General features: G+C 51.0%; 5 protein-coding genes across 5 annotated transcripts; 3 read left to right on the top strand and 2 right to left on the bottom strand.

Annotated features, from left to right (window-relative positions):
• Nucleotides 1-274: 274 nt before the first annotated feature.
• On the bottom strand, nucleotides 275-808 carry LY79DRAFT_526790 (uncharacterized protein; the record flags this gene model as incomplete). The annotated part of the gene is made up of 1 exon (XM_060555870.1): nucleotides 275-808. The coding sequence occupies one exon, from the start codon at nucleotides 806-808 to the stop codon at nucleotides 275-277; it is 534 nt and encodes a 177-aa protein (XP_060408612.1).
• A 1,757-nt stretch (nucleotides 809-2,565) lies between these two features.
• LY79DRAFT_569647 (uncharacterized protein) lies at nucleotides 2,566-4,703 on the top strand. The gene is made up of 3 exons (XM_060559069.1): nucleotides 2,566-3,194; nucleotides 3,247-4,102; nucleotides 4,167-4,703. The coding sequence occupies exons 1-3, from the start codon at nucleotides 2,763-2,765 to the stop codon at nucleotides 4,466-4,468; spliced, it is 1,590 nt and encodes a 529-aa protein (XP_060408613.1). The 5' UTR covers nucleotides 2,566-2,762; the 3' UTR covers nucleotides 4,469-4,703.
• A 1,753-nt stretch (nucleotides 4,704-6,456) lies between these two features.
• Nucleotides 6,457-7,218, top strand: LY79DRAFT_478882 (CVNH domain-containing protein; the record flags this gene model as incomplete). The annotated part of the gene is made up of 1 exon (XM_060553254.1): nucleotides 6,457-7,218. A coding segment is annotated over one exon (762 nt), but the record flags the coding sequence as incomplete, so codon positions are not given.
• A 1,190-nt stretch (nucleotides 7,219-8,408) lies between these two features.
• LY79DRAFT_707399 (fungal cellulose binding domain-containing protein) lies at nucleotides 8,409-9,520 on the bottom strand (the record flags this gene model as incomplete). The annotated part of the gene is made up of 4 exons (XM_060565046.1): nucleotides 8,409-8,755; nucleotides 8,845-9,035; nucleotides 9,096-9,144; nucleotides 9,218-9,520. 4 exons carry the CDS (start codon nucleotides 9,518-9,520, stop codon nucleotides 8,543-8,545), a joined length of 756 nt encoding a protein of 251 aa, XP_060408615.1. The 3' UTR covers nucleotides 8,409-8,542.
• A 3,599-nt stretch (nucleotides 9,521-13,119) lies between these two features.
• On the top strand, nucleotides 13,120-14,517 carry LY79DRAFT_42357 (F-box domain-containing protein). Its single transcript, XM_060553160.1, has one exon. The coding sequence runs from the start codon at nucleotides 13,171-13,173 to the stop codon at nucleotides 14,419-14,421; it is 1,251 nt and encodes a 416-aa protein (XP_060408616.1). The 5' UTR covers nucleotides 13,120-13,170; the 3' UTR covers nucleotides 14,422-14,517.
• The last annotated feature ends 377 nt before the right edge of the window (nucleotides 14,518-14,894 follow it).

Raw genomic sequence — 14,894 nt, forward strand, 5'->3', positions numbered from 1 at the left:
AATATGCATCGCAGAAATCACGCCGCATTATGACGCGAGGTGCCACGGTCCTCCTGCCAGAGTTCGGAGGAGGCCCCGGATTAGCGACCGCGCATCCGATGTATCTGGAGAGGCTCGATCGCAGGGAAACATAGGGGAGCTCATACCAACCCTTGAGCATCCGAGCTGACAACGAAAACAAACACCTGGTATTTTTTTCTATCTCTATCTACGCCGGCAGATGAAATACCGGCAGCAGAGCCCCTCGATATCGAAAAGACTAGCAAGGGTTCGCTCACGAGTCAGCTTCGAGTTCAAGGGCCTCGACCCATTCCTTTTCATCATCAGCAATGCAAGCAGGACAGAAAAAAGGGGTCTCCTGTTGAACGTCAGGAGTGCTAGCCTGTGGGAGAGTACCTCCCGCGGCGGTAACCTCCTGCTCACGACGTTCCGCGTCCAGCGCCAACTCTTCAGTTCGGCGGGAGCGGGCTTCGTAGCTGGCTATGAGTTTTTGAACGCGGCAGTGACCTACTGATCCGGCACGTTGGGCGGTGAACTTACCATCTTTGGACTGAGCGTACACGTCAGGAGACCCAACGGTGTTGCTGCGAACTGGTTGGGATTGGTCGCCTGTAGTCTTCGTCTCACTAGGAGTTGATTTCTCGGGAGAAGGGTTGTCTGTAGTCTTCGGCTCGCCAGGAATCGGCTCCTCGGGCGAAGAGTCGGAAAAGTCGGCCGGGGCATCGGAGGGGCGGTTGTCTTCAAGCTGCTGGAAGACGCGCTCGGCATAGGCGGCAGCGGTAGAGCATTTCTCAGAGTGTCGAGACATGCTTGAGACGTTGCAGGAGTTCTTGGGAAAAGGAAAAAGGGAAAATGGCTTAATGAGGATCCTTACACTGGAAATGAAGTGATGGTGAAGCTAGCCATAACGGTGTTGTTGGAGGTGGTCCAATCATATATACACTTAAAACTACTTTGAGAAATCACGATATCAACAACAGATGTGACAGGTCTGTCATGTGCTTTTGTGTTAGATCAAGCATGTAAGAAGAATGTTGCTCTGCTACGGCACTTCATTCTCTGAACAAAGCATTGCTTCAAGGGACTTTGTCAGTTAACCGTGCATTCCATGTTCGGATATATAGACGTCAGACAATGAATCTTGCATCGACCATTGTTCGTTCTATCCATGACTTGCTTCTTATGAACAATGCTCAGATGGCTGTACCATCCCCTCTACCATTCCAGAAGCGACTATCAGCTTCGTTAAACGGCCCAGTAAAAGCCAAAAGTGCCATTTTTACACAAGGCTTTTACATGATTCGGAAGCCGTCCTTTATATACGATGACTCCTAGATATGTTTTGACCCACTCCATTCTAGCTTCTGGAAAAATGTGCCCGAGAACTAAGGACCTAAGAAAGCGGGAATAGAACAGAAGGCGAATAGTCTGGAGTATGCTGGAGGACCTATGGCATTCTTAATAAGGGTCTTCGTCTCTTGATCTGTACCTTTCGGTTGCGTGCAGAACTTTCTTGTAGACACAATAAGCGACTTTTGGCATATTCAAGCCAATTTAAGCCTAGCTAATAGAGTCATTGTATGAAATCAGAGACACAGACCAGCCCTTTTTACTCTCCCAAGTTATACTTTGACTGTGTGCGGGACACAAGGAGACCTCTACCCGAATCCACAGCAAAAGTAGCACAAATTGAGCAGCAACACAAGCCTGTCGGTAACCAGAACCTGCCAGCAAGTATAAAAGTGCTGTCATTGTAAGACAGAGCAACCAGCCACTTCCCTATCCAAAAGTAAAGACCTGATGATCAACACCGTCCACTGCAGCCACCGCTAAGCTATAACGGCGTTGGCGGACAGGTCAGGCTGACTCAAATAGACCATGCAAAAAAGAGTATTAGCTGCTTCGGCAGGACGTTATAGTTACGGAGTGTGCCTAGCATAGTCAAAATTAGTTGATCCTTTTGCGAAAGAGCCTACGCTAGAGCTGGAACTAGCGTTGCCGGTCTTTACCCATTCGAAACCAAGCTATGCCATGCACGATGAAACTGCTCACAATATTAGACGCTGGTTCTGTTCTGACATGATTGAAAGTACGCCAAAGAACAGGACTCTAATGGGTAAGGAAGCAAGAATAGAGAAAACCTATTAAGACGACCCCTGTACATAGTAAAGGAACTGCTGCCTGGTCGAACTTCTCGACATGTAATATGTCTTTCCCTCACTGTAGCCGACATGCCGTAAAGGCAACTGTGAATTACACTGCTGACAGCCAAGCCCCAACCCCCTGTTAGCGGAGACTTCACAAGCGAGATAGCGGTTGCTAAAACCTGTGAATGGTCAGCCTTGCCAGGAAAACGCAGCATACGACACTGATATGCTGTTTTGGGCTGCGTGGCGTGCATTAGCGATCTCACTACACGCTTTCATCCGCTATAAGTTTGTCCCTTTTTGACTTAGCCTTTCAGCATGGCGCTCAGCTGCACCGAGTCGGGCCACACAGCGAGCCAGTCTTGACGCTCGGGATAAGAAAAGAAGCTGCGGCTGTAGACCAGCCTTCGATGCCAAGAACTGGTGCCTGTGGATGTTCATGTAGGGGACCTCGCCCTTAAGAATGCACTCATATCCGGCCGAGATCCCGGCCCTGGCTGCCTTGGTTCTTCGCTCCCCAAATCCTTCCCATACCGATCTGCGACATTTTCCATAATTTCTGCTTGAAGTAAAAGCCACGATTTAGGTTTCCACCAGTTGGTTGTCCATTTCGCCATGGGTTCCAACTACTTGGAGGAGATGGACCGCTGGGTTCCAGGGGAGGATGCCTCGGGCTCTAAAAACCTGACCTGGGATCAGCTTGACTTCAACCGGAACTGCTCTCACTGGGGGCACTGGCTGTCATCCATGCTTCAAGCAGATTCCTGGAACCCCAAGGAAACCATCGGTATGAGCCTTCCATCAGCAATGTTATACTATGCGGGCGCCATGCCTGATGGCTATCACACAACGTATGATGAGGTTGCCAAGTGGTTCGCCTACAACATGTATCATACTCCTTTTCCTGAAAACTCCACCGATCCCGAATACTATTTCTTCAGCGAACGGTTCAACAACACTGTCTTGTTCGGCCCAAAGCCACACTGCCCGGCAGAGTACTGCAAGGCTGTTGGGTACACCGGAAACCAGGACCTATGTGGTATTGGAGTAGGTGTCTAGGAACGAGGACGATCAAGCACCGTACACTGACTTGTACTAGGTGGTCGTCTCATACTACCTGGAAGGTGTCTTGGCGACAATGTATCTCCTGGCCTTCACTGTCCACCAAATGCGACAACATATACATAGTCATGTCTACAAGAAACCCCGGCCAGTACACAAACAAGGATTTAGAACCAGAATATTCGATGCGTTCCGCGGATCCTTGGATATATTTCTGGGCGGCGCCATGCTGATCTCGGTGGCCATGCTGGGTGCGTCTGTCTACGCCGGAGCAACCAATGTCAAAGAGAGAACGGGAGCGAACCCTGACCTCCCATCGCCGGACTCCATCTACGAAACAGCCCTATCCCTGATCGCTTCAAATTATTCCGTCTTTCCGGTCATGCTGCTATATGCGCTGGCCAAGCACGATGGCCATCGGAAGTGGCTGCACCGGTCGGTCCTCTTTCTTCTCTGGGGGCTCAGCGTCACCGTCGTCTACCTTGCCCCGAGAGGCGAGCTCGATTACGACCTACGGAAAAGCGGCCAGAGGAATTTCGATTGCGACCAGCGCGGCTCGCACTATTGGCCAGTTGTGAAGGCTACGCAGTTCCTGGTTATCGCCCTGCCACTTCTGTGGCTTATCATCACGATCTTCCTCACTACTGGTTTCAAAATTCCGGGCATGGTCGACAAGCCGTGGGTTAGAAGATGGAGATCCATGTGGCGCCTGATGGTTGCGTGGATCAACATGCTTATCATGTGGGGGATCCTGGCCTACTTCACGTTCTTCCGGCAGAAAATCATCGATGCAGCCGATGGTCTTGACAAGAACGACAAGTGGACCTTTGGCCAGGTCATTGCCTTGGCGGCGTGGGCACCGATTCTCGCCGAGATTTTCTACATCCTGATTTGTAAGTTGAACGTAGCCATTCATAAATCCCAGTTCTCGATTGCAGTTATTAATGAGTCTGTTAGTTGGCTTGGAGGACGGCTTGACGGGCCATATGCCTGCCGGCTATCACGCTACGCACGTCGCCCAGTCAGACCCTAATATTGGGGTTCCTCTCCTCGATCAAGGTTTCGATACGAAGCATGCTTCGACGATTTCATCAGTCACAACATTGGCCTCTCCAGTAACCCCGATGCAAGCCCAGCCGACGATGTGGCAGCAGGGCCCTGGATATCAGCCAATTCACATGCAGCACCAGCAGCACCACCACCACCAACATGTACAACATCACCAAACCTGGGATGGATACTATCACACCGGGTGGTAGGTGAAGAGATGAGAACATGACGATATACAAATTGTGTCATCCTATTCTGATGACTGTGGTAACGTGTGTACTAATACGAAGTTGCAAGCCTGCCCGTTAGTAATTGTAGACAGCTAACTCATCTGTTATTGGACGGTGAATTATGGAGTGGTCTGGATTTCATAATAACATAATATTAGACTGAAGAAACTATGGAAATTTGTCAGTCAGTACCATAGCCAATGATATAAGACAAAAATTGCAAGCGCTTGCCGTAGAGGCCCAGGGTCGCGTCACTTTGTGAGTTGATGCTTAGCGGGTCTACAGTGTCCAATGGCTATGTACATCGCCCATCAAGTTGCAAGAATGCGCCACAGAAATCACCTGTTCCACAACTAACTCTTTGGCAATCCAAAAGCTTGGTTTATGTGTCGCAAAAAAACACATCAGTAGAACGCAGATGAATGGTGGCCGTTATACCTATTACATATAGCAAGTTTTACGCAACGGCGTCTCACGCCATTCTTATGCCTTCCTGAAATTACTTTCAACCTGTGACTTGACATGCTGCCAGGATGTTCAATGCATCAGTAGAGAGTTTGTCAGCACCCGTTCCCCTTTCCGAGACATCAATAAAGCCTCCAGCACTGGCAATCTGGTACTTTTCTAATGTGCATTTTTAGATGCCGGAAGGATAACCCCATGCGTGATTGACTTTAATGCAACCACGCATTGGGAAGAGCCGGAAGCTGTCCCCCTGTGGCTGGACGATCACTAGGCGCCTGAGGGCGCTGATCTGGCGTGGACTCATGTGACAAACGAGAACGAGATGGGACTCCGCAGACGGTTAGGTATCTGGTGCATATGGTGAGGATGACCCGAAACCGAGTCGATCATTGCGGAGCTCGTGGGTCTAGTTGGCAGCTTCGTTTGCAAGATAATCGGGCAGACGAGCTCCAGAAGTCGGACTTGTTCTCGGACGGTTGCTGCACGAATGCAAGCCCTGCTGAATACGAACCACCGAATGTTGCATGTATGGTGTCGTTGCTGCTTACTGCGGTAATAGCATTCCATAGCCACACTCCATCAGCTGCTCTCTTCCCGAAAAACATCGGATACTATTGACCTTTCAAGCCTTCCTCGGCGACTGTGCGGGGAAAAGATCAGGGTGGCGCAGGGTCCTAGGTATAGTATAACCTTGGGCTACACCCACCGCGGCGCCACTGGTAGCCCACTAAAGTAGACAGCAAGGGGCTTATGGTGGGCTTTCCTTGGCTCCAGAGGACCCCCCAATAATGTCTGTTTGGCTTGTTCAGAAGCTTTCAGAAACACATCAGGAGAAGCTACGTGGCAGGGGTCCGAGGGTGCCCAGACATGGACGCGTCTGTCTACACACTAAGAGCCTTGCCGATATCCGGGCAGTGCTTGCGGGGTGGGCCGTGAACCTTGACGCGGTGGCCCCGATTGGACCGAAAACAGCATACGCGCGGACGTTCCGAGTCGAGGCTTTCGTGAGCCTCCTCCTCCCCACCGTGGCGGTGTGAATATTGGTTAGCTATCACAAGCTTCGTAGACCCACAGCTAGAGGCTCAAACAAGTTTATATAACCTTCGCTTCCCCGCATATTCCGGGATGGAATTTCTGGCACATAATTCGAGACTTCACCAACGAGAAACACCCGATTCGAACTCATTACACACATCCTAATCTTCATCAATATGTTCAACCGCGGTAACTGGCAGGGTGGTTTTGGGCGAGGTGGCTACCACCAAGGGAGAGGAGGTTTCCAGCAGGGCGGAAACCCACAAGATGGTCCTCACAATGGTGAGGCCGACTCATACTACTCTTCTCAAGGAGGTCCCGAGCAGCAGGGATACGGCCAACCTCCCCAACACCAGCAGAATTTCTCGCCACCAGGCTACCAGAACCAGTACCAAGACAATTACAACCAGGGCTATCGAAATGATGGCCCGCCTGGCTCTGGCGGCCCGGGAGGCGAGGATGGCGAGCGTGGCCTTGCCGGTGCATTGGCTGGTGGTGCCGCTGGTGCTTTTGGAGGCCACAAGGTCGGCGGCAACATCGGCCACAGCAAGTCGAGCACCTTCATTGGTGCCGTTGCCGGCGCTTTCGCCGGCCACAAACTTCAAGATGGCGCGTCTGATTGGAAGCACAAGCGGGACGAGGAGAAGCATGAGCACAAGGACGACCACCACCAGTCTCATGAGCACCACCACCACAGCAGCCATAATGATGACAAGCCCCGCAGCGGCAACTATGCTGGTGGCTTCACAGGCTCATCCCGAGACATCCGCCTGGACACCCACGGAGACTACAACCTTCACGCTTCCTGCAGACGTCGGGACGGCGAATGGCAGAGCAGCACCATCAGCCTGAACCGAATTCTCGAGAACGACCAGGGTAGCTTCCGCTGGCGTAGCGGAGGCGGCCACAGCAGTGACTCGTCCTATACTGTCCAGCAGGGCGACACCCTCCGCAACATCGCTGCGAGATACAACGTCGGGTTCGAAGAGATCGCCAGGCACAACAACGTTTCCAACCCCGACCAGATCTGGCCCGGCCAGGTTCTCCAGATCCCAGGCCGTGGTGGCAGTGCGTCCGGTAACTTTGGGGCCTCCGCACGGGATGTGCGCCTGGTGCAGGGTGGCCAGATCCTCGAGGCTGAGCTGTCCAGGAACGGGCAATGGGTCCGCAGCTCCATCAACTTGGATGAGAGAATAGGAAACGACAACGGAACTCTGCACCTTGTTTAAAAGGAAACGCAGTAGCATGGAGTTAAAAAAGCGAATCTAGAATGAAAACTTAGCGAAGCTCAAGCTGTGAACGAGGTCATCATTTGACAAATGTATCTTGTGGAACAGTCATCTTTCGCCGTGATGCAATCAACGTGTCATGTAGCAGCTGAGTCAAGGTGAAGCAATAAATGACAACTTCCCCAGGATACCTTTCCCCTCGTAAGATGGCACTGGCACAATTGAAATTTCGTGAGCAACCACTGGTATGCTAGACATGTTAGTTTTTCCCGTAGTTCCGTCCTCGGTGGTGATATTGAACGTTACTGTGGTCTTATTCGTTGTGGCTAGAAGGTCGATAATGTTCCATGTTGGGCTCCTTCAACTGGAAAGGGATTAAAACCAGATGAGAGGCATTTTCCAAAGAGCTCATCTGATGCTGAGTTGAGGACACGGAATGTTTTGCTTCGCGTTGAGATCGCATACTGTTCACTGATACATGACTCTTCGAGGTGGCAAAAAAGAGAGAAATGACGAATTTTGTGTCAAATGATACTGGAAGCACTGGAGAAAGAAACTGACTAGGATTTGTATCTTCCAGGCCGTTGTTTCGCTATGACATGGCCCCGGCTACCTTCCATGTTTTGAAGGTCCTCAACAACAATGAAGCACAGCGATACCTCTATCTCCCATTCTGGGACTTAATCTATGGGAGTCAAGTTGGGCAGAGAGAACCCTCAAAGACAATTCCAATCAGAATAGTTAATCTCAACATTCTCCACGCCATCAACTAACATCGTTCAATCTTTGGCAACACAAACAAAGGAGATACCAAAGCCACAACAACACATCGATCCTCTCAAGCCAAGCTGAATCTCAAGCCGAAAGCTAGGACATAATGACTCGAGGCTGGCACTTTCGGCCAAACCAGTGAGCTTCAACCGGAGAGACATGTCGCATTCGTGAACGACCCCAAGCGAATAACCCTAGTAGGGCTTGGCCAACCTAGAGGTGTCAGGACCTCTACAGTCGTTTATACACAAAAGCTTTTCTTGTTCATATAGGAGGTTATTGGGAACACAAAAGGAGAGACATCCACCATGGCGGCATTGGAGAAATACCTGCACTTTAACAGGGCCGCAGCATTAGTCTGTCTTTCTAGGGACCAAGCCGATGTGTAAGAATATTTACGTCTAATGTCATGAAGCATTATCGTTACTAGCTTGAGGTTTTCTATGATGTATAAAGATCTGCCGAGTCTCATGACTGGCATCATGAGGAACTCAAAATCCTAAACACAAAGCCCCAATCCAGTTGATTAGTGCTTGAATGACAATATCTTAGATCAGTTGATGATACCGTCGTCCAGCATCTTGTTGAAGTTGTTTTCGTTAGGCCACATCTTCTCAGGACCCGGCATCGTCACCTCAGTAATAGCAGGCTTTTTCCAGCTGTCATACTGGATCCACGGGCTGTCCATGGTGTAACCACCAGGCAGCTTCATGACCGAGTCCGGAGCAGGCCCGGTGTAGTCGCTCGTAACGTTGAGATGGGCGCACTAAATCATTTTATGACTTGTTAGTATCCGTTTTGCTTACTGTACTGACGGGTCATTTCCCGCCTTATGGGTCTTGGGGCGTGATTTACCTGCAAAAAGAATTGTTTGGCCTTGTAAGGAGGGTGGGTGGCAATGTGCTCAATGCGCATCAGGTACTGGCCCTGAGGAATTTCGGCGGGAAGCTCGAACGTGAACTTGTTTTTGCCAAATGAGTTCCAGCCCTTGTCGGTGCCATCCCAGCCATCCTTGTAGCCGAGTTGGTACACCTTAAACCAATCGCCTATTTTCAAATGTTATTTTAATGAAAAAGGGAAATTTAAAAGCTGTATTGAACACCTACCAGAACCGTCGTAGTCGCTGACGTCGCCCGGGGCCTTGGACATGTGGATCTATTCAGAGGAAGTAAGTCAGCGACGGAGGACATTGCAGTGTAGAGCCATGATGATTGAAGATGCAACATACCGTAAGGGGTCCTGGGTGCTGAAGCTTCTGATGGATGTTGGTAGTGAAGCCGACAATGTCCTGTCCGGCTATGACGTTGGCTGCCTTGGTGCTCTTGGCGTGGTTTTCGGAGCCCTTGTTGCAGCGAATGTCGTTGCTCTGCAGGAACTTGCCGTCGTCCCACGAAGGTTCGAATCCATTGTCATGCTGACGAACGAAATCCCTGTTACTGATCTCTTTGTCGTTGAGCATGAGCTGCGGGAACAGGTAATGGCCCATCGACAGAGCGGGAAGCGCAAGGCAAACGAAGTTGGTGTTCTTCATGGTGAATTGAATTGGAAAGTCTTGCTTGTTGAGGGAGAACAAGAAATGGTGTCTTTGCAGAAGGTTGTCAAACTGACTTGCAGTGATGGAAGAAACGAAAGAAAGTGAGAGCAAGCTCTGTATGGTGAAAAGAATGTAGTGATGATGCGGTGATGGCGTGGAATGAAAGTAAGGCTATACAGGTCTTTTGTTATCCTTATATACGACGAAAGACAGGAGGACGGAATACGCCGCCAAGGTATTTCGTGAAGTCGCACAGGTGACAAACCCAGTGACTGTAGAGCATGATGAGTTCTGGTGTATTATTAGAAGCTTAACTGCTCCTTGGTATAGCCTAAGCCTAAGTTTCTTACCGCAACAGCGGATACCAATTTGTTTCTTCTCAAGTTGACACAAAATTAAAGAGTATATCGTTCTTCGCATGGCAACTGCGAGCGATTTGTCTCTCAGATAAAAAGAGTCTCCGTCCCCAGGGGCCTAGTCCGACGTGGTCGGGTTTGCCTTAAATGAGAATGTGGGGTCGATGTCACCAGGGGTTCGCGGTTGAGTGGTGTTGCAAAACGTACGCCAAGACTTGATAAGATTACGTGTGTAGCTATTCACAATGCATCGTTTTCCTCAAGCAGCGGTAGTGGGTCCCGCAGCTGCCAAAGTTTTATGTATATAAGCATCCAAGCCTATGTACCGTATCCTCTCAGTAGATTCGTACACCGCACTGACCACGGGCTGCTGGATAGGGGCTAGCAGGCTGGCAGAAACAGGGATCTAGAAGTGGCAAATGCAAGGGTTAGTCAACGTCAGCAGCAAGTTTGGTGGCAAGGGTTAGGGTTAGATGGCTAGGTGGGTGGCTAGGCTGGCTGACCGCCTTTCGAAATTGGCCTAGTAGGTGGTCTGTGCGGTGTACGAATCTGCTGAGAGGATACGGTATTCTATGAGTAACATCATAACGTTGAAACCCAGTGGCCATAGACTTGTCCGCAATACTAGCGTGTAGATAAACTGATAACTACCCTGGGCCCGTCCCTGCCATGTGAGCTGCATATGACTGATTTATACAATTGTTCAAAGTCTCAAAGTCTTTGGAGTATAGGGAATTTCTATAACAATGAAACCCGATATCACTTTAACTGATGAGCACCCCAAGTCTTGTCGCAATGCGGTATATATATTGAGTGGGCAAGAGTGTCAAGTACTATTGCAGTATGGATACACTGAGTTATGCGAGCTGTGTTTTTGAGTTGGGATTCAAGGCCATCCATCAGAGCTTACTCTGACGCGGATGCACAAGCACCCCATAAGGGAATTGGTTGGTGGCACTCTTCATCATTACGTGTGCCATTCGGCTTCGCAACTTTGTCAATTGTAAGCATCAGTACTCAACACTTGGCGACTCTGATAGTGCATCCTTCATTCTATCAGATTGCGATCAGTGATATCTTGGAGGTCTATGCCAAGTTGGTTCGCAGCGGGCAAGTCTAGTTATTCAAGTTTTATCAATTGTTGCTTCAATCACGAAGCATTGCTCAGGTGTTCATATGACGTCCCATGACGTGGCTCGACCATTCTAGCGGCTCACTTCGCTCACCAAGTACCCTCAGGAACACTAGAGATGCAAGCAGATGTTGCGATTTTTCGGCAAACGGAGGGATGTTGGCATCATCCAAGAGCAGACGTCGGCCAAGGTACAAAGCCCCGCTGTAGTTGGCACCAACATGAGCGGCGACAGACTGCCGGCTTCCACAGTTTGGCGGTCCCAATTGGGCACATAACCACGCAATTCGGGTGACCTTCTTCAGACGTCTTCGTGGCTTGGGTGTGGCGACAATTTGGCAAACTGTATAGGGTTGGTGTGGCTCGGCATGGGCCAAAGTGATGCAACTGCTGTTATGGAGTGCATTGAGGCTCAGCATCGGCAAGCCACATCCGTGTTTATCGGGACAGTCTTCCTTTTCGCCGTAAACACATGGTGCATGTGCCAGTTAGCGACTCGGGCGTACTTGGGCACGGTTGAGAGTGACGTTGGTCAAGATGCTGCAGCGGGGGCCATTGCGCGGCCCCTAATGACATGAGCCAAGTTGGTTCCCCGTCTTTGTGCCGGCCCGAGTAGTTGGCGTCTTAGCGCTCTGTAGACGGGACGGGAATGACGCACGAAGACTTTGAAGCATTGTGCTGGGCTGACGAGTCTTGTCACCAGTTGAATCTATAAAGGTGGAATGTTTCTGCCCTGAAAGCAAGCAACTCTTACCAATGCAGAGTCACAGCCGATACAAGCAATCTCGAGTATTAGTATTCAAGAAAACCAGTTGTTGCTTGGACTAATACAATTTCTCGACCACTACCTACCTACACAACACACAACATCACAGTTGATTTCCCGTCATACCAAATCAGTATACCCTCCCAACTTGACTCAATTCGCACATATTACAACCACGCAAAATCACATCAACATCTAAACCACCACCATGTGCTTTGGCGGATCTAGACGCAGGACCTACTGCGGCGGCGGCGGCACGCTGGGCGGGCCCCGCCCAGCAGTTGTTCAAACCCACCACCATCACCACGGCGGTATGGGCGGCGGAATGATGGGCGGCGGCGGAATGATGGGCGGTTGCAGAACCGGCCCCCGGCCCGGTTTCGGCGGCGGCTTCGGCAGACACGGCATGGGCGGTGGAGGTATGATGGGCGGACGCAGACGCTGCTGAATGGCGCTTCCGTCAATGATTTACGATTGATGGTTGCGGGATGAATTATATGGGCGGGGTTTTGTATAACGCATGGCGGGCGATGCATTAATAGCTGTATGATTCTACGGAGAGAAGCGCCTGCATACAACATCTAATCACAATCGATGATATTGACACAGCCCTGGGAAGTCGGTATTTACGGGTAGTACTATCCTTTGACATTATGATGCGGGTAATGATAGGAAGACGTTTCTATGATTCTAGATGTGTCACGCAAAAGACGACGCCGTTAATTGCGGGCAGCACAACTAACGCCTTATATCACCTCGTGACAAGATGACTAGAGAGTTCGAGGAGTTGGGCGCTGAGCTTTTTGGCGTGCAGGTCATCCCCGACAGCCTCTCTATCTACCGTAAACACTCACTGACCACGGGCTGCTGGATAGGGGCTAGCGGGCTGGCAGAAATAGGGATCTATGTAGCAAATGCAGGGAGTCATTTACGTCAGCAGCAAGTTAGGTGGCGAGGGTTGGGGTTACATGGGTGGGTGTGTGGGTAGGCTGGTTAACCGCCGTACATGATAAGCTTAGTGGATAATAGTCTGTGCGCTTTGTGAATTTGACGAGTGCTTATGGTATAGGCACCTCCCAGTACTCCGTACCAGTGAAGGAAAGAAGGTACCTGGAAAAGTGACATTGCAGTGGAGAGACGCTTGAGATAAGCGAAGAACCGGTACGTATCGGTGGTTGCACAGCTTTGAGGCCTGTGCACTCATGGTATATTGGCAGCTGATTGGTCCATCAAACAGCACCCTCCCACCTCCACACCTCAGCCACCGTCCATGCGGGCGGCTCCATCGTAGTGGGTGACGTCAAACACGGCCCGTCATCGACCCTCAACTTCTCATATTCAAACTCTATCTCACCTACCCACCTACCGGGTCCTTTCAAAGGTCCAGGCCAGCATGAAAAGTGTCAAAGGGAACCCGGAGTCCCTGGTGGAAGGTCTCCAAAACGTTCAGATAGGCCAGGAAGCACCCGACAATGAAACGACTGGAGAAGACCAAGGAGTCCTCCCGGGCGATAATCGAAATCGGCCCGAAGCGACGCCAGTTGACTACGATACCATCATGACGGTCATCAACAGCGATGGGACTACTTCCTACTATACCAACACCGGCGAGTTGATCACAGACGAACCGCTGAGGCCCAGCGAAGCCACCAAAGCAGCAGTCACCAACAGCAACCGCGTAACTTCCCAGGGATCCCTCAATGTCCGATCCAAGAAGGCCGAGAGGATGAAGCGTAAGCTCCAGAAGAAGACCGCCAAGACGTCACGCCGCCAGCCGACTCATCTTCTCCATCTCCCCAATGAGATTCTAGTCGCCATCCTGATGCACATGCTTCCCAGCGATATCCACAAGGCCAGCCAGACTTGCCAAACACTCCGCCATCTCGTCAAACACAACGAGGCGCTCCTGTCACGCCACATCCTCTCCACGAGATATCCTGTCCTCGGAAGATGCTTCCGGCTACCCGTAAGCCTCAATGACATCGACCCCAAGCTCCATGCCGTCCTGCAGTACGACACCAGAATCGAGATGCTCGGTATCCACCGACGGTATCGCCATATCCCTCAACCCGACCCTTTCAAGGCCTGCACCTGTTTGACTTGTGTTCTGCGATGGCAGGCCCTCTTCACCATTGTTGACTTCAACCACTGGCAGCCGGACTTGGCTGCTGGTAACCCTATACCCGTCATCCCAAGAGGGGAAGAGCCTGAGTGGAACGAGAAGCTCAAGGAGAAGACGGCTTGCACTGTGCTTAGGGCCCTTGACTCCCCACTGGTCTACGCCCGCCTCCTCGAGATGCATCTCAAGAACACGTGCGCGTCTATCAAGCGTCAGACTGACAACAAAGGCAATCAGCGCCGCCACTTCACCATGCTTAAAGAGGAGGCTGAGTCTGGCACCGACCATTTCCTAGAGCGCGAGGGCCCCACCACCGCCGACATGCCCTTCCAGCGCGACGGCTACGACCTTCTCGAGGCCTATCTGCCCGGCCGGACGTGGCTCAAGAACGAGAAGAGGTGGGCGTATATGCCTGCAGATATCCACGACAGAGACCTGGCATGGGCTGCGACGAGGTGGAGCCCTGCCACCGACGATATTGCCACATCCCTCCGCCCGACCCCCTTAAGGCCAACACCTACATGATCTGTGTTTGCCAATGGCAAGCTCTCTTGACCATTATTAACTTCACCCACTGGCAGCCGGGCACTATCGGTAACTCCATCCCCGTCATCCCGTGAGGGAGTGAGCCCGAGCGGAACAAGAAGATCAAAGAGAAGACGGCTCGCATCATGCTTAGGGCCCCGAAAGACGACGCTGTCTTGGAGCCCATCGGGGATGAACGCCACTTCATGTGTAAACGAATCCGCAAGTACCGTAGCGTGGTTGCCGGCATGCTGTTATACTTCAGACATGTGTCTGGTCATAAACGCTATGCGGATATCTGGCTCAGACTGGGATGGCAGTCGAGAGTTTGGAATCTCGCTCAACAAGACGAGGCTATTGTTGCAAAAGAGGAGGGTGTTCCCCACAGAAGCTCGAAATCGATTTCATAGAATTCATTTCCAGGATCTTTTACGTAAAGCTTATGCTTGACGCTTTCTGTGTGAGCTCGATAT

Source organism: Colletotrichum navitas (assembly GCF_030913465.1).
Source record: "Colletotrichum navitas strain CBS 125086 chromosome Unknown LY79scaffold_103, whole genome shotgun sequence".
Lineage (NCBI taxonomy): Eukaryota > Fungi > Ascomycota > Sordariomycetes > Glomerellales > Glomerellaceae > Colletotrichum > Colletotrichum navitas.